This window comes from Prinia subflava, chromosome Z, assembly GCF_021018805.1.
Source record: "Prinia subflava isolate CZ2003 ecotype Zambia chromosome Z, Cam_Psub_1.2, whole genome shotgun sequence".
Classification (NCBI taxonomy): Eukaryota; Metazoa; Chordata; class Aves; order Passeriformes; family Cisticolidae; genus Prinia; species Prinia subflava.
Genome location: NC_086283.1, coordinates 20,941,570 through 20,964,066, shown reverse-complemented (window position 1 = coordinate 20,964,066; position 22,497 = coordinate 20,941,570). Strand labels below are relative to the sequence as shown.

At 46.3% G+C, this 22,497-nt stretch overlaps 1 protein-coding gene and 1 long non-coding RNA gene across 3 annotated transcripts; one reads left to right on the top strand and one right to left on the bottom strand.

The window, feature by feature from the left end:
- The first annotated feature begins 41 nt into the window (after nt 1-41).
- LOC134564794 (uncharacterized) lies at nt 42-2,579 on the top strand. The gene is made up of 3 exons (XR_010083651.1): nt 42-963; nt 1,060-1,133; nt 2,445-2,579. It is a non-coding gene; the product is annotated as an uncharacterized LOC134564794 (long non-coding RNA).
- On the bottom strand, nt 1,723-18,860 carry POF1B (POF1B actin binding protein). 2 transcript variants are annotated; one of them, XM_063423987.1, is made up of 15 exons: nt 18,445-18,857; nt 13,227-13,265; nt 12,733-12,834; nt 11,335-11,508; nt 10,275-10,405; nt 9,287-9,314; nt 8,387-8,461; nt 6,122-6,214; nt 5,425-5,538; nt 5,120-5,272; nt 4,896-5,006; nt 4,171-4,299; nt 3,828-3,901; nt 3,628-3,742; nt 1,723-2,672 (listed from the first exon to the last, which is right to left on the bottom strand). In XM_063423987.1, exons 1-15 carry the CDS (start codon nt 18,784-18,786, stop codon nt 2,667-2,669), a joined length of 1,686 nt encoding a protein of 561 aa, XP_063280057.1. In that variant the 5' UTR covers nt 18,787-18,857; the 3' UTR covers nt 1,723-2,666. The 2 variants fall into 2 exon arrangements, with proteins under 2 accessions (XP_063280057.1, XP_063280056.1); XM_063423986.1 differs by lacking the exon at nt 1,723-2,672 and having other exon boundaries at nt 2,700-3,742; nt 18,445-18,860.
- Between the last annotated feature and the right edge of the window lie 3,637 nt (nt 18,861-22,497).

The window sequence follows — 22,497 nt, the reverse complement described above, 5'->3', positions numbered from 1 at the left end:
CACGGAAGAGCTGCAGCAGAACTCTGGAGGTAAAGGTGAGGTACTGGGTGTGGGCCGGTGGCTGCTGGAGTTGTCAGGCACTTCCCAGCCAGAGCTCTCTGGCTTTTATTTTACAGCTGAGAGAGAAATTTCAATACTGTAGAAAGATCAGTCAAAACAAAGAAGACAGTTTTCTCCTTTTCATTGCAAAACAAGGCTGCATTCTGGCAGATAAAGACAGGGCAGAATATATATTGTAATTAAATAAAGAAAATAATGTCTGACTTTTTTCTAATTTGTTTCTGGAAAAATGTTGAAGTCTTAGTGGACCTACTTGAAACTGAGGTGGGAAATAAGCTGAAGTGAAATGCTTCTACCCAGGATTTACAGAGCTGAGTAAATAAGAAAAGGAGTTTCTGTAAACTCCTAATGTGCAAAAACCACATTATGTAAATCAGTTCCAGTTCTTCAGCAAAGAAGGGACAGCTGAGCCCACAGTAACAGGTACTTCATAGTAAAAAATACTAAATTTACTTTTTAAAGAGGTATGGTTTGAAAACAACAGCCTATAAATAAATGGCTATATGCTTTATTTACTAGTCTAATTCAGCTTTTTGGCAACCATTCATTGCTTTGTCTGTGAGTAGAAAGTGTAGTTTACAACCCCTGCTCTGTAGCATTTTACAGGGTCTGGTGATCTTCAGATTCTTTGAGGAGCTGTCCTTGCTACCCCCAGGACAGAGAGCTAGCTGGCCTGAGTAGCAACCTGGGCTTTTTCTAAGCAGGCTGCAGCTTTCCTGGCTGCCCCAGGATGGTGTTTCTACTGGGATGGATCAGCTGGATTTGAAAAGAGCATTTGCCTGGTGGTGACCTTTGCCATGGTATTGTCTCACCGTGCCCAGCAGCTCCTGGTCTGAGCCCTGTCTCTCCCTGAGGGAGTTCCCTGTGTGCCCTGTGCTGTGCCATGGAGTGGAGGAAACACAGGTTGGTGTCACTGAGGGGCTGAGTTGGGAAATCCATGGCTGGGATAAGCCATCAGGAATGGTGGCCATTAACAACCACCCTTTCTGTTCTTTGTAGCTTTGTCCAAGCTGTGGGAAACCCCTGGCCCTGGTGGGAGCACAAGGAGCGCCTGCACCCAGACACCTGCACAGGTAACTGATGGCGTTGGACAAACATGGTGCTCTTCCTCTGCTCTTCCTTTTTTTTGTTAAAATTACCAAAGGTAAAAAGTCTTTTGCTGATAGTAACTTTTGATAATAACTAAAATTATCTATTGCACTGACGCTGTCTCTTGGCAGGAACGTGTTAACTCTGTGCGTAGCTGTACCTTTTATTCACTGCTTTGCAGAAAGAGGGGTTGCTCTAGAATCTGTTTTAGAATAATTAGTGAGTGCAGAGGGGCAAGGCAGTCCTCACTCAGATGAGGGTATTTAACTTACTGAAGCCTTCCTGTAAAACCAGGTGGAAAGAGGGGACCAAGCTGGTGAAACTGCAGGCCCATCTCAGCCTGGACACACTCAAAGAGCAGCAGGTTTTACTCGTGGCTCTTTGCCCAGTCCTGAAGAGCACAAGGCCAGCTGGACATCCAGCAGTACCTGAGGGAGTTCTGGCAGCAGCAGCCAGAAACGGGAGCCAGCCTTAATCTTTCACTTGTAAAGATTCATGGAGAGGAACCAGACACCACCTACCCCTCCTCCAACTGTACACAAGATGTTTCCGGGACAGACAGACAATGATCCAGAGAGTTAGACTTGGGTTTATTTCATGGTTACAGGTAGCCTCCAGCATTCTTTCCCCATTAAACATTGCCTAGGGTCTATATTATCTGGGAACAGAAATACATGGCTGCAGCAGGAAAGCAAAGCAAGAACCCCACGATAAAAGAGCACCTTTGGACTGCAGTGTTGCAAACTTTCCCTGTGAGTCTCTGTGCTGTGTTGCTCAGACAACTACTGAATCATGAATGAGTTTGAAAGAATTTCTGTGGTCCTGCGAAGAGCATAAATGGCAGGTTGGTCTGATAAGGAAATTTAGTCCATGAGTTATTTTCACACAAAGTTCTATATAAAAATATACCAAGTTCTTGAGAATTTGAAGCACAGCAAATAAATACTTACAGCTGGTTTGGGGCTGAAAATACATCACCTTTGAGGTCAGAAACATTCTCTAAAATGAGCCTTGGCCCAGCCCTTCACTGAACTTCTGGCATTTAGAAGCTGGGTTTGATGTAAGTTTTGTCCTTTGTATCCGAGCTTCCCAGACAGAGGCAGGTGCAAGGTAAGGAGCAGTTCACAGTGAGGTATTTTTGAAGTTCCCATGCAGCCTAGGACTGCACTGAAAGGAGCTGTGGGAGGGGTGGGACTGACATCGGGGTCATGCCCACTCTCAGCATGAGGAAACAGAAGATGGCTACAAAGGGACCAAGAGGAAAAGGTTTCAGGTATCTTCCTTTTGTCTCCTAGATTGCCTCAGGACTGGCTGAAGAACAGGAGCTAGTCAAGAACAGCTGAAGTCCACAGAGGGGATAGCATCCCACTCTTCCGAGGGAAAGTGAGTCCTTAATGTTTTCCCAGCCTTCCTCACTATCAGACTGAACCTTTTTTTGGATGCAGAAAAGTAGAAAGTAAAGCAGTTTTAGTGGTTGTGTACTCCTTGGAGCAGCTCTGAGGGCTCAGATGTTTCTCTCATTCCTTAAAGAAACAAGCAGCTTGTTAGGAAAAAAAACAAACTGTTTCTGTTACAAAACAAAATTACCTCCCATTAAGTGTCTCATTTAATTACCAGCTTGTTTTGTCTTGTAGAAAAGGGGACAAGTGAGCCTTTCCTGTGTACCAAACACTTTACTTTTCATTTCTCTATTGATGTTTCATTGCTTGACATTTCACTAGGTTGCAGTGCACCTGGGTGAGGTTTAATCCTGCTGCAGGCAAGGTCCCCTTGAGGAACATGCCAGCGGTGTTGCTCAGGCTGTCACAAAACTGTCCCCTGGCTGTGCCCCTGTGGTCCAGCTGCTGCTGTGACCTTGTGCCTGCAGCCACCACCACCCTTGCTTGGCCACCCTGCCATTACTCCAGCCTTGTAGCCACACTTGGCACCACCAGTCCTGCCTGTAACAGAAATAGCTTCAGCAGCACTGTTCTCTATTTTTACTCTGAATCACTCCTTAAAACATCACCACTCTTCTGCATTCCTGGGTTTGTCACTGCCCTGGCTCAAGGTGAGTTTCAGGGATGCGGTGCTTTGTATGTTTTAATAATAGCTTGGAGTCATTAATGCTCCTAATGCAGAGGAGCACAGCCCTCCCAAATCCCTCCTCACCTGAGAGCATACCAGGACACAGTCCCTGCCTACCTGGCCAGTACAGCAACACCCCGGGGCCAGTGTTAAGGCAGTGCTGCTGCTTTTGTTCAGGGTATTTACGTGCCAGAGAAAACAAGAAGAAGTTTTATTTGTACCACACCCACCAATTACTGCCTGCTCCTGAGAGCGAGGACAGTTCCCCGGCTGCAGTCGGTCACTTGGCTTTTTGCAGTTAAATTACCACCAGGGCATTTCTGAGCTCTCATTTTGGGTAATACTTGCTTTGAAGTTAAATTGAACACTTAGGCATTGCAGAGAAACAAGTCCATCTCCAGGTAAACTTACGTGTTTCCAGATCTCTCCAGTCCTCTCAATTACAATCGTTTGTGATTTATTGACAGGTGATGTGACCTTGTAGTCATCGGACAGGAGACCCAGAATAGGATATTGATTCCTGTACCTGCAGAGAGTTGAATAGGTTATTTAACAGAGCCTAAACAAAGGAAAGCCCAAAGGATGTGTTTCTAAGGTGAATAACACGTTACTTTTTAGTGATGATGGCTGTCACCCCAGGGGACTGACTGCCGGATAACTTCTCCTGCTTCAGTCTGAAGAGCTCCTGAGAAAACCAAAAGCAGACATTGATGTGAAGTAATGTTTTCTGAAGTATCAGTTCAATAGAGTCACCACACAATATTTGCAGAGTTTTCTCTCAAAAAACAGTTCCAAAAGGCTGGCAGAGGAACAGCATTCAGTTAAAACAAATCCTAGCCCCTATTCCTAAGCCAAGGAGAGGACAAGGGACTTCCTGGTAAGGTTCCACCTACACAGTATACGAAGGCTTAAACACAAAAACCCTTAGAAGAGAAATAACTTGCATTATTTTACCTCTTGCTGTTGTTTAATAAAAGCCTCTTTGTCCTCCAGCAGCGATGTCAGTTCGTGCAGCCTCATTTGCAAATCGCTGTTGCTCCCCTCTCTCCTGGTTATGTCTTGCTGGAACTGGCACAGCTGGGACTGCAGAACAAGGCAGGAGCTCTCAGGTGTGGGGGGCTCTGGGCAGGGCCCCTCAGCACTGACCCAGGGGTGACATTTCATTAACACCATCAACACTGAGACTAGGGATTTTCAGGTCAGGAAGTTGAGCCCCACAGTAAATTCAGAAAGTGCTAATTGGACTGAATTCTACCCAGTATTAATTTAATGATTTTATAATTCTAAAGCTAAACCAGTTGAATTGGCTTCCAGGGTTGGAGACTTTTACCTCTGGTTTCCATGAGAGACATTTCCTACATACAGGTGTGACTGGGATTTATTTTTGTTTCCTGTTGAGCATCTTTTGACTAATTTCTTATGTTATCAGGACACACAGAATATCCTTTTAGACAGCCTGGTAATTGGTTTGATCCCTAATTTCTTGATGTAAAGAACAGTTGGGTTATTTTTATGTCACAGTTTTATGTTCTACTATAAAGGTTTCAAACCATCACCAGTGTCTGTGAACACATTGCACAAGCAGAAGACACCCAAAAAGTGCCTGTAGTAGGTCTTTGCTGCTGTAACTGCAGGAGCAGCTGTCCCTGCACACAGCCAGTGCCAGCAGAGCCCCTTACCCTGAGACTGCGGATCTCCCTGTCCTTGTCCTCCCTCAGGTTGTTGATCATCTCCACATAGCGGCTGGAGAGCTCGTCTGTCGTGGTCTGCAGGGTTGGGCTGGAGCAGCTCTGCAGCAAAGAACCCGTTTTTATTTTACTGAAAGTTTTCATCATTAGTTTTCCTACACCGATCCCTCTGAGTCTGGGACTCAGCTACTGCACCCAGCCAGGTGAGCCCTCACCTGCAGCTTGAGGCTCTGGATCTCCTGCTCCAGGGCCCTCTTGCTGTACTCCAGCTCCTTCAGCTGGCAGTCCTTGTCCCCCTCGCTGAGCCGCATGGACAGGAGCTGTTCCTCCAGGGAGCGGCATTTGGCAGTGCTGTCCCTGAGCCCTTGCTGGAGAGCACAGGGGGAATGAGCATGTTATTCCTCAGGGGAAGAACAGCATCACACACGCAGCAGGCAGCAGTTACTCAGACTACACTAAAGCCTGCAAACTGCCCCATTTTGGCTGCCTGGAATGACACTGGAAATCTTTCTCAATTCACCTGCTGCTGACGATTGTTCTCCCTCAAAGAAGCCAGCATTGTTTCATACTCTTTTATTTGAGAATCCTTAAAAGCCAAATCCTTCTTCAGCAAGACATTGTCGGTTTCCAGCTTCTGCAAGTCAAAACTTCACAGTTAAAAGCTGCATTTTTCAGTAAACTTCCCATGAAGTGCAACACACTCAGTCATTAATAAAGGGATGTTTTAGAACTCAGAGAATGCACAACTTCTGTAGTACCTGTGACTTTGTGCTGGGTGGTGAGCACTGGGATCATGGACACTGCTCTTCCAGTCTGTCCCAGAAACAATTTAAATAGAAGCCAACAAAAAAACCCAAACAAACAAAAACCACCCCAAAACCAAGCCCACTGCACAGACTGTGTTCTGTACTCAAATTCAAACTCCTTCTCCCTCAACTTTTCCAGGACAATGCTATGGCATTCCCAGCTGTGCCAAGCACTTGGGCTGGTGTGGGAAACATTGTCTGCTGCCTGCACCCACAGCCTCAGGGCTGGGATGGCTGAAGGCCAGAGAATCTCTGGAGCCACCAAAGCCACCCGTGTCCATCCAGCCCCCCAGGTCACTGACAGTGCAGCCACTGCCACCAGCACAGCCACAGCCTGGAGTGCCAGCCCTGAGTCCTGCTGCCAGCTGGGAGCAGCTGGATGAGCCATGCGCCGTGAAGAACAGAACTCACCCCCAGATCATCCTGCAAATGGCAGAGCTCCTCACGCAGATTCTTGAACGTGGAAAGCACAAGTCTCAGGGATTTGTCCGATGTTGCTCTCATCTGGGAGGGGAGAAATTAAAAGGATAATTGGGATTAATTAGGCAGCTTTGTTTACAATATGCCTGACAAGAGGTAGAACAGAAACTGCTTTACAGCTGACAGTAGCTTCTAAAACCTTTGAAGTGCCCACAGTTTCTACAGGAAACATTTTCATGGCACTTTGTTCTGCAAATGCCAATGTTCCGTTTCTGCTTCATAAAACAGGATAACATTGTTAAAAGTGGAAGGAACAACAGGGTAAGGAACTGCCTTTGTACACCAATAAAGGGAAAAATAAATGTGTTAATACTGCACAATTATTACTTGAGCTTTCAAAGCTTTGTGTTTAGACTGATTTTTAAAAATTACTGCCCTGCCTGAAAAAGCACAGAGGAATGAGTCATGTTTAAGATCTGGCAAAGCTTTGGGCTCAAGGGTGAGGGAATTTAATTAACATTTCTAAAAATCTAAATTAAAAAAGCTCATACAGCAAACTCCTTCCTTTAAAAGGAAAAAGATCCCAAGAATCTTTTTTCATCAAAGATGAAAGGAGTCATCTGAATGAAAGAGAAAACCAGAAGTGACCACAGCCCAACACTGTTCTGCTTTGGAATGTTAATGTCTCTAATTTGCTGTGTATTGATTCAGGTGAAAACAGAAATTGTTCCATTTCATGGTACATTTATAATATTTAAAGAAAAAATAGATTTGAAAGGTCACACAAAATAACTCCTCAAGTTGTGACTCTCCTGGAAGGGCTGAATATTCTGTGCAAAAGCTGTGTTTTTTCTTGCCTGGACAAAAGTGAAACTCTCCTATGTGTTCCCTTAACTTGGAAGAATGAGCTCTCATGCTCTCTGTCCTTACAGGGATTGGCCCTTGCCCAATTTTTATCCCCACTGGTGCCATGGTGTGACTGAGACTTCATTCCTAGTGTAACTCACCTTTTCATTTGTTTTGTAATTAAAGTGTAATTTCACTTTTGCCTTCCGGTTTTGTTGGTTTTATTGTTTAATACACTATAGAGTAGTTTGAAAGAAGGAATTGAGTCAAATGGTGAAATTTAGACTATAAAAATGTAAGTAAAACCCCACTCAGCAACTGCTTAATGCCAGAGGTTGCCAAATCCCAGAGGTGCCATGCGCTTCTCCAGTGGAATTCTCTGTGTCCTTAGAGAAGCTTCTGGGCATTCCCAGCTCAGGATCCTGGGCTGTGCAAACCCTTCCCTCCCAACTCTGTCCTGGTGGCCAGGGGCTCTTAGAGCACTCTGGGTGGATCCTGGCAACACCTGGTTCCCCAAAAGCCATTTTGTCTACATTTTATAATCACAGCTGTGAGGATGTGAAACCAGCTGCACACAGAGACAACAGGAAATGCCTGTTCAGCTTTTTCACCTGGAGCTGAACCAGGACACTGTGCCAGTGTGAGGCCATGGAATACTTAGGGGGATGTCCATCTTCCTTTTAAGAGAAGCACAGAATAATTCCAGTTGGAAGGGATGGGGGAGGTCAGAGGAGGCAGCTGCAAACTCAGACCAGGCTGCTCCTTCTCAGCTTCATTTCAATGGATTTTTTTTTAACCAGGAAGTGATTCCAAGGTGCATCTCCCCAGACATGAGGGAGCCCAAATCAGGACACTCCTGCTGAGGCTGCTCTGCATCCTGCTCTGACACACCTGCCTGGCAAAGGCAGCTCCGAGTGCTAAGCTGTGCTTTTGGCATTGGGGAACAAACAGAACCATTCCTGTTGTGGTTCAGGTGTGAAGGCTTTTGTCCTCCTGGGCTGGTTCTTCAGCTCCCTCCCCACCCCTCCCTCCCTGCTCCAGGCCCAGCATGGGGTTGGGCTGGGAGCAGGTGGGGTTTAGGGTCTGCTTCTGGCTTTTTAGCACCTTGTATTTGTGTTTGGCTTTTAAAGTAAAGCCTTAATACACAACACAGAAAGATGAAAGGCCTCTGTTCTCCTGACAGTGGTCAAAAAACAAGACAGTTTCCAGTGAAAGTGCAAGAAAGCCCCAGTAAAGTTTAAAATACACAAGTGGACTGTGGGTCCATGTGAAAGTTCCTTTAAAGCTACCATTCCACCCCCTTCACTCTAGAAACAATGGGATGAGGGAATAGAGAGAAGGGTACTAAGTCCTCCTGTGTGAGCCAGCTCCCACTGCTCCCACTTCCTACAGGCCACCAAGCTGCCATACCTGGAGGAGATAACGAATCTGCTGCTTTGTTGCCTCAGACAGTCCTTTGGGAATTATTTCTTCAATATCTTCAGTCTAAGCAAAGAAGGGAGGAAAGGGGAGACATCTTGATTAAGAATTTTGCCTGGTAGATACTAATGTGGTTTCTACATTAACTACACAGCTCTGCTATGAAAAACATCCTTAGTACAAGGCAAATAAGAACAAAAATAGATCAAAGTCTATCCAGAAAACTTCCAAAGTCTTATATGTGGGGCATGTACAAAGTGAGATAAAGTGATTCATGAAGCATATATTCAAATGCTTAAATTTAACATTTAAAAGCAGTATTCAAACCAATTCTCTCTTAGGGATTAACAGCTGATGCTACAACTCCCAGAAGTTTATGGTGAGGCAGAACCTCGTGTTTCTAAATGGGCTGCCAGTAAAGCACAGATGGCCACCAGGAGATTGACTGCCAGGATTCAGTGGCATTTGCTTCCTGCAGGTGAACCCTGGACAGGTATTTCTGCCCCATTCACACCAAATGCCTTCTAAGGTGGAGCACCTGCTGCTCAGCAGCAGCTTCACTGGCCAGGGAGCGAAAGAGCCTTTGCAAAAAACACATTGTAAAAATACACGTACCTGTGCAAGTTGTTTTCCAGTGAAACCATCATTGGAACAACAGGAGAGACTTGCAAAATTTGACTCTCATACTGGAATAATGCAAATTCTTGAAGTTTCCTTCCAGTATTACCACGTTTGCAAATACCTGCCTGGCAGTAGTTTTCAGGCTCTGAATGTTTCTACCAAGCAGGAAGCATTAACTAACAAAGACCAGCTTTCTTCATTTCAACTGCTTTGGCTTAATTTGCCTGAACCCTCCCCACCACCAGTGTCAGGGGACAGCTTGGGCCTTACCTGGCACGTGAATTCGATGTCATGGTTCCTGTAAAACACAAAATCCAAGGCTCTATTAACTCAAAGCTGTTTGAGAACTTCCAGGATTCAGGCCCATATTCACCATTAAATGACTATCTGGACAATACAGAGCAAGGAAGGGTCTTCATCAGCTGGAGAGTCATGACCTTCCCTCTGTGGAGGAATTCCTTGGCAGGCTGGAGTCCTAAGGCTAACACAGGCTGACTATCCCCAGTCCTTTGAGCAGTTATCCCAATTATGAGCATTTAACCCAGTTATTCCCTTAATTGCCTGGGTAATGGTCTGCCCACAACTCTGCTGCAATGCACTGCCCTGCCCCGCCCCAAGTGTTGACTCAGCACAGTCAGGGTTTCTGTCATGGTTAAATTCCCTTTTTCCCCCACTACAGGACCACTTTCCTTATTCAGTGACCTTGGAAAGCACCAGACGATCGGGAGTGAAGGGCAAGAATGAGGGTGATCAGGAGGGAAGGGAGGGAGGTTGTGCTGTGACTCTCATTTCTTCCCACAGATGGTCTGCAGGGCTCTGCAGAAAATGTGCTTAATGGTAATTTAGGTGCAGAGACTGAGCTTTATGTCTGATAGAGGCTGTACTTTAATCCATGACTTAATATAAGAACATATAAGGACATAGGAAATTGGGACATTTGGGTTGTTTCTTCAAGACACAGCAATAGCATTGTGTCATGAAATATATGTCAGAGTGTGCTGCAAGTTCTTGGTTGCTCAATGTACAAACACGTGTGGGAGACACAATTCTAAAGCATCAAATTCAATAAATTTCCTTGGCTTACAGCATTTCTATGTCCTCAGTTACTTGCAAATCAGATGGATGTGTAAAACATGAAGTCAATTCTAGCTGTCAGGAAGAAACAAAGAGTACAACCAATTCACAAACATCACTGTCCCTGTCAGCTGTGCAGTGCTGGATGTCTGGGACATGGGAATGACAGATCCAGTGGCAATACCTTGTCCCAATCTTCTCCACGTGCTGCAGCAAGCAGCTGTACAGGTCAGTGCTCTTGCGGTGCAGCTCTGCCAGCAGCTCTCCAAAGAAGCGACAGTCCAGCTGCTCGGGGCTGTCCTGGGGGCAGCTCACCTGGCAGGAGACAGGCAGGACATCAGAACAAGATCCCTTCTTTGGGACGAAAGCTGAACATGAAAATGCTACAGGTAGGATGGATTTGGGTCTAGCTGCTCGTAGCAATTTGCGATTTATTTACGCTTTTCTCAGTAGTGAGTCTTCCTTATCTGCTGGTTTTTAATAAACTGTACAGAGAGGAATTACATCCTTTAGAACAACAAGCAACAGCCAAAGTCCTGCTTCCATAGCAGAGTCCTCAGCTCTATGGGAACATCAGCCCAGGCTGAGTGTCCTGAGCTGATTAATGGGAGTGTTGGGTTCTGGAAGGTTCCTGTACAGGTCTGACACCAAGAAGGACCTGCTGCACTCCCCCCCCTAGCTGCACTAACAGGCTACAGGTACACCAGGAAGCTCCTTCTGTGCTTCCTCTGAATCTGTGTCAACAGCTTTTGCATCAAATTGAAATCTGTTTGAAGCCCTGGTTGATCAGCGTAGGAGAAAAGGAACTCTGAGCTGATGTTTGCTGAGGTTATAAAGCAATGCGTGTTTCCTCCCAAAGCAGAGACTGTGCATCCCTCGGTGTTTGTGTACAGACTGACAGATGAAACCCAACTGAATTGATGGGTAAAGAAAAACAAAACCCAATAAGCCAATGAGACGGCACAGTTCAACACCAAGGGCTGATCTCAGTCAGCGCGCACCTGAGCGCAGGTCTGTGACAAGGACAAACACAGGTCCTCACACAGCCTTTCCTCCCCAGCAGCATGCGAGGAAGCCTTGGACAGTCCCAGACGGACACACAGGCCCTGCTTAGTGACAAGGGCATGCTGCTGAGAGTCCAACACAAACCTCTGGAGGCTGCAGAGCTATAAACCCGCTCATTCCCGGAGTTCTGTCTCTGCCTAAGAACAAGCGGCGCCGAGAACAAAGCGTGGAGCCCTCACCGGCTCGGGGGGCGCCGTGCCCCTCCTGACGGGGTGTCCCCGGCACTCGTCGCTGCCCGGGCCCGGGCACAGCTCGCAGGGAGAGCCCGTCTGCGTCTGCTGGCACTGCTGGGTGACCGCCACCGGCGGGCACTGCGGGTACTGCTCCGCCGGGCACGCCTGGAACTGCCTCTCCTGGCACGGAGAAGGGAGGACCTGTTAGTGCTGGACACTGCAGGGAGCATCAGCCTCCGCCGCGAATGAAACGCGTCTGTCACCGGCAGTGCTGGCAGTGTTTCGGATGTTTTAATAATACGAATAAAATTGCTTCTGTACCTAACTGAACATATGTTTGCTCACACTTTCCTACTCCAGGGTTGTCATTCACCCAGTTTCCTTCCAATTTTAGAAACTGCCAGTGAGAAGCACAGGCAAAAACCTTTCCCAAGGTGGATGCCCCATTACATGAAAATTGCCTTCAAAACTATGCTCTTGATTTGACCTAAATCTAAACATAGACCAGGTAACAAAAACCAGAAGTAAAACTAGGGTTTCCAGGGCTAAACTCCACATTTTTTTATCCTTTTCTTTGCACATCGTCTGCAGAAAGAAAGAAGCTGTCATTTATAATTATGTTTTATTTTTCCTTTTTCCATTTCAGAGACTGTATATCACAGAGAATTCAGCTGTCTAAAATCCAGAGAGCCATAAAAACTTCAATTAAAAAACAACAACAACAAAAAAAACAAAAAAAAAACAAAAAAAAAAACAAAAACAAAAACAAACAAAAAAAAAAACCCAAAAAAAACCCACACAACCACAACAACAACCCAACAAAGTAAAAAAAAAACAAAACCAAAAACAAAGTAAAAAAACCTCAGGTAAATCACTGAGATATGCTAAATTTCAAGTGTTTTTTCCGGTTGGAAATGTTTCAGAGCAATAAAATGGAGCAATATTTTTGCTACTGATAAAACACCAGTTGTGAGATGAAATTTCAGACAGGTTTACCAAATACATTTTTTCAAGAGTTAGTAAAAAAGAAACTGTGGTTTAATTTTTTTTTTCCTAAAAATGTATCGTGGTTGTTTTGTTGTGAAGCTACTGCAAGAAACGAATTCACAGCCACTGTTCAGATATAGACTCACAGTATTAGAGATACAACAGCAGTTTTCATTGTTAGTTAATAATAAATTCTTAGGAAAAATATGGCAAACATTCCACCTTCTGCTCGCCTTAAATATTGCTTCATTTACTTTGAGAATGTTTTCTAGATCACAACAAGGCAGTTCTCAGGTTGGCAGCTACTCCTAACAAAAATAAGAAAAAAACCCAGAACCAAACCAACCCAGAAATATCCATTTCCTGCCACTAACTCAATTTTCTTCTTGCAGTAGATAATATAAACACCCAACTTACTTGGAGGGGATTTAATAGCTCATATTTTCGTATTGTTTTTTCATAGATGACATTATTTCCAGGAGAGAAACTAGCCCCTCTAAGAAAAGGAGATAACGGCTCCTGTAAAACACGTCAATAAAAACATCCATAAATCTTGTCAAACAGCAAACTCAGTACTACGGTAATTTTGACTAAAATCATATAATTTAAAAGGCATGTGAGATGCCCTTTAGGATGTGAACGTGTGAATGTGTGTTCATTTGGAAACAAAGTGGTTGTGCTTGCATAGGGACTATGTGAAATAAATACAGTAGAAACAGTAATTAATCAAGATTAATAAAGACTCAACTGCTGAGAGTGGGAGCCTAAGTGGCCATTCTGCAGTGTTTTCAATCCCTCATAATTCCATCTCTCACTGTCAGGGGTGTGAGCTGTGTGCTCTCAAAGTGTTTATCATTCCCCATGGAGGAACTGGGGAAGGAGCTGAGAGAAGTCCAGCACAGTTTCCCTACCTGATCCGGGTTTTCGATAATGATCCTGCGAATGGTGCCCTGCAAGGAAGGAAAAAAGGTTAAGAGATGACTGCACTTCAACCTCTAACACCTTTTCTGGCAGAGGAATCTGATTATAGACATTGGCAGTAAATAGTTTGGGATCCACTGGCCACAATCACCTGGAGATGTTTTAAACCCAGGTCCTTCACACCCCAAAGGAATTCATCCATGTGCAGCACAGCAAGACACAATCTATCACTGCATTTTAAGAGCTGGGTTTTTCTCAATCCCCTCTTTGCAGGTCTGAGGGAATCAATCCACACTCTCTGTAAGTGCACCAGCACAGGCTACAGATCAAAGCTGGATGAGACTTCTTGGATTCCATGTCCCTCTTCCTGTCCATCTATTTTATTTTCAGTTTTTCACACTGCACATCAAACCCAGCTGGTGTAGATGGAGATGCATCATACTCTTTGTTTCACCAAGGCATGAAAATTCAGATTTTGCTTAAACTCAGAAGTGAACAGACAGAGGAACTGCCCAACAACCCACTGGGTCATATCCAGTGCACACAACCCCACAACTGCCACCTACGAGAATTATGCTCACATAGAGCATCTGCACATTCCTGAATGAAAAATGAGATGTGCCTCTTTAAATTACAAAAATCTGTCCCTGGCAGCAGCTTTGTTTTCAAACAGATGTCTTCAGGTTTTGCCCCAGCACTGTCTAGAAGCAATTGCAGATACCGTCCTCCACCAGTTCTAACAAATCACACGTTGCTTCAACTCTTCACATCCAGGTCTTTACCCAAACAAGCAGAGTTCCCACTGAACCCAATCTAAGGACTGGGCAATTTGTCAGTTTGCAGCATGCTGTTTGTTCTCCCTTACAGCAAAAACCTCCAATTTTCATAATGAATCATTTCTTCCCCAGAGCCAAGCGATGTTTATTTTACTGCAGTTCAGTCTCAGACACATTCTCAGCCAGATGAGAGCAGCTCTGAAGTAGGTCAGGTTTCCTGTCAACTGTTGCATAAGTTTGGGAAGCCTGGAGCAGTTTTCCAAACCTCCCACGAGTGAATCATAACAGCATCAGGAAAGAGAAACAAAAGTAGAAAAGAAATTGTTTTTGCAGCAGTCAAGAGTAATTAAAAAAAAATTAAAACTTGCAGAAACTTGGGGAGCTGCTCGGTGCTGCTGCCACCCCGTGTGCCAGCAGTGCCAGCAGGACTCTGGGGACACAACACAGAGAAGAGACAGCACAGAGAGCTGGAACACACAGCCCAGTCCGGCGCCACTGACACCTGCAGAACTGGAACTAAAAAGTGAAATACTCAGCAAAAGAATTGCCACTGGTCCTTCCTACCGCCCAGTGTCAGAGCAGGCACAGCCCAAGCCTGGTGTCCGTGCCACAGCACACGGAGCTGTGACACCGGAGAGCCGTGGGACAGCAGGGAGTGCTCAATTCCAGTGCAGGGACAGCACCTGGCCATTGTGCGACATTGAACAACAGCCTTGGAATTCGCTGAAAGACTGGACAAATGTGCCAAGACTAACTCAAATCCTAGGATAACATATCCAGGTGTCTCAGAGGAATAAACCCACAATGGAGGAGTCTGGAGCATTTTAAGTTGAAACAGACCTCTATAATATGCACAAGGACAGTCTCATTGTATGTGCAATATTATATAGAACCTAAGAATGTTTTGCCTGGATAAAACTATGCTTGTTTTTGAGATACCCAAACTCTTTAATTTTCAAAGAGCTGCTTTACAAACATGGATTTGCCTGCCCTTTCTCCCATTCCAGCCAAGCAGGCTGGACTGGCATAGGCTGGGAGGAGACCAAGAGGCAGAAACACTGTGTCTGTGCCAGCCTGGACTGCCCACACACAGCTCGGGGCTCTGCACAAGGAGGTCCCTCCTCCAAGGCCGCTGGAGCTGTCCCCAGCAGTGAGGACACTACCATGGAAAGGGATCTTGGGCGCTTTCCATTTTCCAGCATTCCCAAAGGGCATGGCACAGGCTACTCTCTCCAAGCAGTCGGAAGATGCAGTTTGGAATTGCAGCATTTTCTAACTGGGAGAAGGAAGGGGAAGGTGGAATTCCAGAGGGAAAGCCCAGGGCTGTTGTGGGTTTCAGTGGCATGATTGGGTTTGGGATTTATAACAGCCTGACCAGTCAGTTTAGGCCTGTTTTACAGAATCACAGAATAGTTTGGGTTTGAAGGGACTTTAAAGTTCTTCCCATTCCAACATCTGCTGTGGGGCTTATAATGAGAATTTTAAAGGTAACACTAAAACTTCTGCTAGTCTTTAAGATCTTTAATTTAGATTTTTTAACTTTACAATAAGCATTTGATAGATTTATCCTTACTGTGTACCAATTTTATGTAGAAGCAATGGGTCCAGTCCTTTTTCTTTAATTTCAACAGGTTACCCTTAGCTTCAGCCAACCCAGAGATGAAAGTGAGAATTTCATCTGTGTCAAAGGCCTTTATCCACAACACATTGTCTTGCTAATTACAAGCAATCCAGTCATCTGCTCATAATTTATGAGTTCCAGTTGGCAGGTGAAACAGGGAAATGGCAGGCTGTGTTTGAGGCTGTTATGACACAGACCAACCCTAAAGCTGGTTAATATTACACCATTTTCATGGGAGCCCTTTGCACATCACAGAACTGAGCTCAGCCACACAAACACCTGACTCCCAAAATTTCTCACATGGACAGAGAATCTCTAAGAAGCTCATCAGGGTTTTGCCCTCTGCAAACATTTCGTATGTGCCACTTCATAAATTATCTTTTCATGACCATGGAGAAGGGATTCATACACATAAGCCACACTGGAAGGGAATTTATTCCAAATAGTTCTCATTTAGATAAAGCAGAGCAAAATTTTCTGTGAATCAGTTCAAGGACAAAACAAAGTTACACTGAGAAAGTAAAAAAACTCCGAATCCTGAACCGCAATAAATACCAGCACATATTCTTTGTGCACACACCAATTTCAAATTCTCCCTCTCTCCAGCTTATTAGAAGTGTACATAAACACAAGAGTACACCCCAGCCACATGACTGGAGACTAGCATTGTATCAACAGGGAGGTACATGTCTGTTATTGTTAATCTATATAAGCTCTGCAAAAGCAAATTAAATATTGCTCAAAGACAGCCCTTTGCTTTACCAGCAGTACAAAGCTGAAACTGCTCTGCCACGAACCCCAAATTCTCCTGTTACAACAAACGCAGATCTGAGTTTGGTATCAGTCCATTATTCACTTTACATGGCCCTACACATTCGGCTCAAAGGGCAACTGATCCACTCCTTGGGAACGTCCTACACCCCTCCCAGGGCTTCTCTCTGGCAACTCCCATTCAGCACCAAGCCTGCCACTTCTGCCTCCTCCCAGCTGACTTCCCTGTTTGTTACTGTTTTCTGCTTTAATAACTTCCTAATAATCTGTATTAGGCGTCTTCCTTCTCCACCACTGAAACTGCAACCCACACAGAGCCTGACTGAGCTACACCCTCTTGTCTTTAAAACCTTGTCCAGCAAAACACTTCAGCAAGAAATTGGTTTTCATCAGCAGGACATAATGGATTCAGTGACTACAGCAGATGTTGAAAATTAAACATCCTCCATAGAGCAGCGACAGCATTTGAGTCTGTAATCCTTGTTCACGTACTTATCTAGGCAGAGGAAGCTTGGGACTGCAATGTTTATGCCAATGAATATTAAATTAATTAACTGCAATTCAGACTACCATCCAGCCTAGCTGAGCAGATCACTTATCTGGGAGGTGAGAGACCTGTGTTTACACTCCTGCCCTACATCTTAAAAAAGAGGATTAACAGCGTGGATACAGAGGGAATGGCTCTGCCATTACCAACTCCTACAAAGCCATTATGATCACAGACTCGTTCAGGCTGGAAAAACTCACCAAGATCATCGAGTCCAACCATTCCCCAGCGCTGCCAAAGCCACTACTCGACCATGTCCTCAAGTGCCACATCCACACATTTTTGAGCACTTCCAGAGATAGTGAGTGCACCAGTTCCCTGGGCAGTGTGTTCCAATGTTTAACCATGCATTCCATGAAGAAATTTTTCCTAATATCCAACCTGAACCTCCGCTACCACAACTTGAGGCTGTTTCCTCTTGTCCTTGTATTAGCACAGCTGCTCGCTCACTCTCCAGGATTTACATAAACCATCCTGGAGAGGAAGGCAGACCTCAAACTAGGTCTGAATTCCTTTCTGAATTTCAAAGCAAATACTGCTTTGAAAGGAATTCAGATCTTGTATTGGTCTTAATCCAGATTCTTTTTGACAGGTACATATAACATGGGAAAGAAAATTCAGTAAGAGTTCATCTTGAAACAAACGTACGTTGCCATTTGAGTATGGCCAAGCAATCCTATGGATGTTAATAGCATTCTGCTGTATGAGGAAAAAATAGTTTGAGAATAAATTCCCATCTCCTTTCTGGTTTTGCAGTAAAATCTGTTCTTAAGCTATTGGCTTCTGTATAATTAGAATACAGTTTTAAGATACCAGTTGCATGTGTTAAAATGACATTAAATTCCACTGATACTTTTAAGCCATGCCTTGGATACACACACAACAAACCTGCTGAACGGCACTGTGAGGGCTTTCCAAGCCCGACTCCAACACCTGACTCGCGGACCTTACTATAAGCACCATCGATTCAAAGAGAACTAGTGAGCACACAGGCTTCGTGTTCTATTTACATGAGCAGCCCCAAGTCGGCAGAGCCGCGCTGCGACATCCCGGCGTGGGAAGGGAGCAGCGCCTGCGGCGGGATTGCTGCTGGGCTGTGACAGAACCGGGAAAACGGCGTTTTGCTCTAAAAGGGTGAAGAAGGGCGACAGCGCTGGGCGGACACGGGTGACACCGCGCTGGGGCCGCTGCCAGTGACCGCATCCCTGCCCGGGGACAGCCCGGTCAGGCTGGGGACGGCGGGCAGCAGCCGCAGCGCCTTTTCCACCGGGGGAAATGAGCGGGGCGAGCGGAGGGGCCGGGGAGGGACCCGTCCCACCCCCAGGGGAGCCCGGCCCGACCCTCAGACCCTCCGCCCCGTCGGGCACACACGCAGCTCCCGGGCCGGGCTCCGCGTTCGACGGTGCCTCATCCTGGACGGGAGCCGCGGCCCGGTCCGGGAGCAGCCCCGAGGGGCGGTCCGGGAGCCGCGGCCCGGTCCGTGCCCGCGGTACCTGTGGCGGGTCGCAGCCGTGCCCGCAGTCCAGCGGCGAGGCGGCCCGGGAGGAGCAGGAGGTGCTGACCCGGCGGCAGCCCGGCCCGTAGGTGCGCACCCGGTCGTAGGCCACGGCGCCGTCCTGCTGCTGGTGCGGAGCGGGGTCCAGGCAGGGCAGCGGCCGCGGCGGCTCCGGGCACTGGGGGGGCTCGGGACAGGGCGGGGGCTCGGGGCAGGCCCGGCGGGCGGGCAGGGTGCTGTAGTGCTGCTGCCGCCGGTAGTAGTGCTGCTGCTGCAGCTGCTGCTGCTGCTGCTGCGGGGGCAGCGCGGGCGGCTGCAGCTGCTGCTGCGTCCCGAACATCGCGGCGAGACTGCGGCGGCGACGGCGGGGCCGCTCCGGCTTTACCTGCGCGGGCCGCGCCTTGGGCGGGCCCTACCTGCGGGCGGGGAGCGCCGGCCCGACCCCGCCCCGGGCCCGGCACCGACACCTGCCCGGAACGGGCTCCGCACCGACCGCGCTCCCGGCACAGCATCGCCGAGCGCTGGGGGAAAAGCACAGCCCCACGCTGTTCAGTAAAGCCCTTCGCTGTTCTTTTTACGACGTGTGTAGGGGGAGTGTAAACCCATAGTTATCTGCTGCTCAAATGAACTTATATATTCTTTTCGCGGGAGGTTAGGAACTTGGCCACAGAGCCTTTCCCACCTGCAGGCGCCGCCGTCGCTTTTGCCGGCTCGCAGGAGGGTGAGCACGTTCCGTACCTGCATCCCTGCACCTGCGCCGCAGAGCACGGGCTGCCTTCAGCGGCCAGTTGAAGCATCCCAGGATGGCTTGGGTTGAAAAGGAACCTTAAAGGCCATCCCGTTCCACCCTGTGACATGAGTAGGGACACTTTCCACCATCCCAGCTTGTTCCAAGCCCCATCCAACGTGTCTTTACACATTTCCAGGGATGGAGCAGCCATAGCGGCTTTTGGCAACCTTTGCCAGAGCCTCACCAGCCTCGAAGGGAAAAGTTTTTCCCAGTATCCCATCGAATCCCACACTCTGTCAGTGGGAAGCCATTCCCCCTTGACCTGTGATTCCCATCCCCCATTACTATGTATGGAATACCACACAGCTCTTATCTAGAAAGGATGGAGTTTGTTGCTTATTCAAAATCTCACTCTGCAGAGAAGAGCGTGAACTCGGTTTCTCAATCCAGCATATTTTGAGTTGGATTCCTCTGGCAGTGTCACGCAAGCCCTAACTGAGAACATAACTTTGTTCTGCAAGGTCATGTAGTAATAACATAATTGTAGAATCTTGTGTAATGAATATTCTGCTTAATGATAAACCTGAAATTCTTTATTTTGTTCATTTACATGCTTACTGTGCTGTAAGGCCACATAGTACAGTCAGTCACACAGAATAAAAACTAATTTCTGTAGTACCATGTTAGGGCAAAACACCTCTGAGGTGGTGGAGCAATACCTTCTTCACTGTTTGACACTGTTCTACACCCACGACAAGCTCTGCCTCTGAAATTAAAAAGTGTTCACCAAATCACAAAATCTCCTCAACGGGCACTTGGAAAGGTATGGAAAGACAGGAAGGGGTGACTGCCTACAACAATCCAGTATTTTAAGGCACTGGGGCATCTGGAGATATTCATCACATGTAAAAAGTTTCACTTTTCCTCCAGGTATTAAGCCCAAACAGATACCCTGCTTTAAACAGGAGTTTTTATAAATAACATTTCAGGTAAATTCTATCCCACTGGTCTCAAAGGAACTAAATGCAAAGAATGTGATAAAACCTCATTCTTGCTTCACCACCTTAGAAGAGCAGTTAGTGGCTTCCTCACAAACGATTTTAAAAAGAGCATTTCTTGGAAAGCAGTAAAATATAATTACAACAGCCTCTCTTTTACACAGACCATAAGAAAGTGCTTTGTGTTTCAGTAGGAAACTACAGAAACTGCAGTAATACTCCTCAGGGGAGAAAAGGTGCTGTAATATAAAATACGGAAACGCTGTTGGTTTGCCAGCTCAGGAATGTTACCTGCATGCAGCACGTTGCCCTGCTTAATAAAGAACTTTCTACCAGGGTCAGCAGAAAGCAGGCCCCAAGTCATCCCATTGTAATGGAAATAGGGAACAACTTCTGGAAGGCTTTGTAGATGTGGTGAGGATTATTGGAGTCATAAATAACAACAGTAAGTAACACATGCATGGTGATCTGTACCAGGTAATGAAAAGAGCCTCAAACAAAGCTTCTGAATTTTAATGTGACCAAAATTCCATGTACATCCAAACCTTGGGATGATGCTGCACTGTGGTGTGCAGGGTGTTACCTGCTCTGGAATTCTGGCTGTGACAGCTGAGGCTACTGCTGGAACAAAACTGCTTTGATTTAAAATAGAAAAATACTCCCTTGGGAACACCATGACCAGGAACAGTGTTTACAACGTTTATACTTACATTTTTTGTGGGGTTGGGAAGCTCTCTGAAGGACTGAGGCACAGAAGGCTACGAAGCTTGGCAGGCAGCAGTACCCCATGAGCAACTTGATGAGGCAGATAAAAATCTGCTTTCAGCTGAAGGAAGGCTTTAGAGCAGGGAGTGAAATCAGAACCAGCTGGTGAGCAGAGGCTTTGTTTGTGTGATCCTCCCTTTGAAGGCAAAGCCATCCTGCACCTGAGGTTTGGTGGAAGGTGCCAGTCTGCAGAGAGAGCACAGTGCTCCCACTTCATCCCAAATGACCTGATCCAGACCACCCAGCGCCCCCACTTTGTTCCTGTTAACCCTGGGCTGCCTGGGTCAGGCTGTGCTGATAGTGGGACAGCACCTGATAGAGGGAATCAAAGCAAGATGTCCCTCTGCTCCTTCCGAAGGCTGGGACAGCCTGGCTGCAGGGCTCTGCTCTTGTACCAGCTAAAGCTGAGCACCAGGAATGGTCATGAAGATGATGCAATGCATTTTCAGATGAGAGAGCAGATGTCTAGGACTTGCTGTTCAAATCACAAGTACATCAATGGCTTTTGAAAACTGAGCTCTGTTCAGAAATGTGTGTTTATAGCAAAAATTATTCAGGATGGTCACAGCCAAATTTCTGCAGGTCAGGCTTTGTGGCTGTGCCTGGCACCAGCAGATCCTGCTCTCTGGGGTCCATGCTGGAGCAAGGGGGATTTAGGCAACCAGCAGGAGGTGAAGAGGTGAGGGAACAACAGATGAGCACTGAGCAAAGGTCTGGCTGGGGAACACCCAACGAGTGTTGGCTCTGCAGCACCTGGAGCCCCATCTGCCACCCCTCCACAGCCATTTCGGGGTAGAGGATGCTGAGAGAAAGGATGGCAGGCTGGATTTGGTAGTGCCTGATCCTTTGCTCTTGTGATTCGTGGTTCTGCAATGATAGCATGGACCACTTCCCACAAGAAGAAAATACAAAAGCACACGAGGTGAAATACTTTGAATTGTTTTAGGACAGCACTCATTGGCTGTGCAGCCCCACACAAGAGCAGCAAGGGGCTGTTCAGAGCCCATCATTCCCACTGTTCTGTACAAGAATTTCTGTGTGCTCACCCACAATGGCTTTTTATTTGCTGTATCAGTTTGTATTTCATTTAGAAATGTATTTTAACAAGGTGTCTTGCAATGCATAAGTAGCAGGATTGGATCTGAAAGGCTTCTTGTGTGATTTCAGAATTATAACTCTCCTTTTACATTCAGTGGTAAGAAAACTCAGTGAGCAGAAAGAGTTGGACAGAGTTTAGGTTACTGTTTAAAGACTCTCATTTACCTTGCAGGCACTAGCTCATGATCAGACCATAAAGAGTGAAAGAAAGCTCTCTTACCCCATTAATGTGTTCCTTATGATAAATTGTGATATCAGTTGTAGTTTATACACTTCAAAAAGAAATGGAAATATGTGGAATATGAAAACAAATCTAGATTTTAAAATTGCATTTATTGATTAGTAGCTAGGATGATTTATCATCTAAAATTGTCAAGAAACATGTAAGTACACTTCTACTTTTGCTGTGCCACCAGAAAGGAAAAATCATCTTTGTATTATAGTATAACAGCACTACATG

What these genes read in the sequence shown, in the direction of transcription:
- POF1B (XM_063423986.1), bottom strand. Translation starts at nt 18,786, where the DNA reads ATGTTCGGGACGCAGCAGCAGCTGCAGCCGCCCGCGCTGCCCCCGCAG. An exon ending in TTATCGAAAACCCGGATCAG is followed by an intron (nt 12,835 to 13,226) that starts GTAGGGAAACTG and finishes CGTGTTTTACAG; the next exon opens with GAGCCGTTATCTCCTTTTCT. An exon ending in AGATTCGTTATCTCCTCCAG is followed by an intron (nt 6,215 to 8,386) that starts GTATGGCAGCTT and finishes CTCCCCTCCCAG; the next exon opens with ATGAGAGCAACATCGGACAA.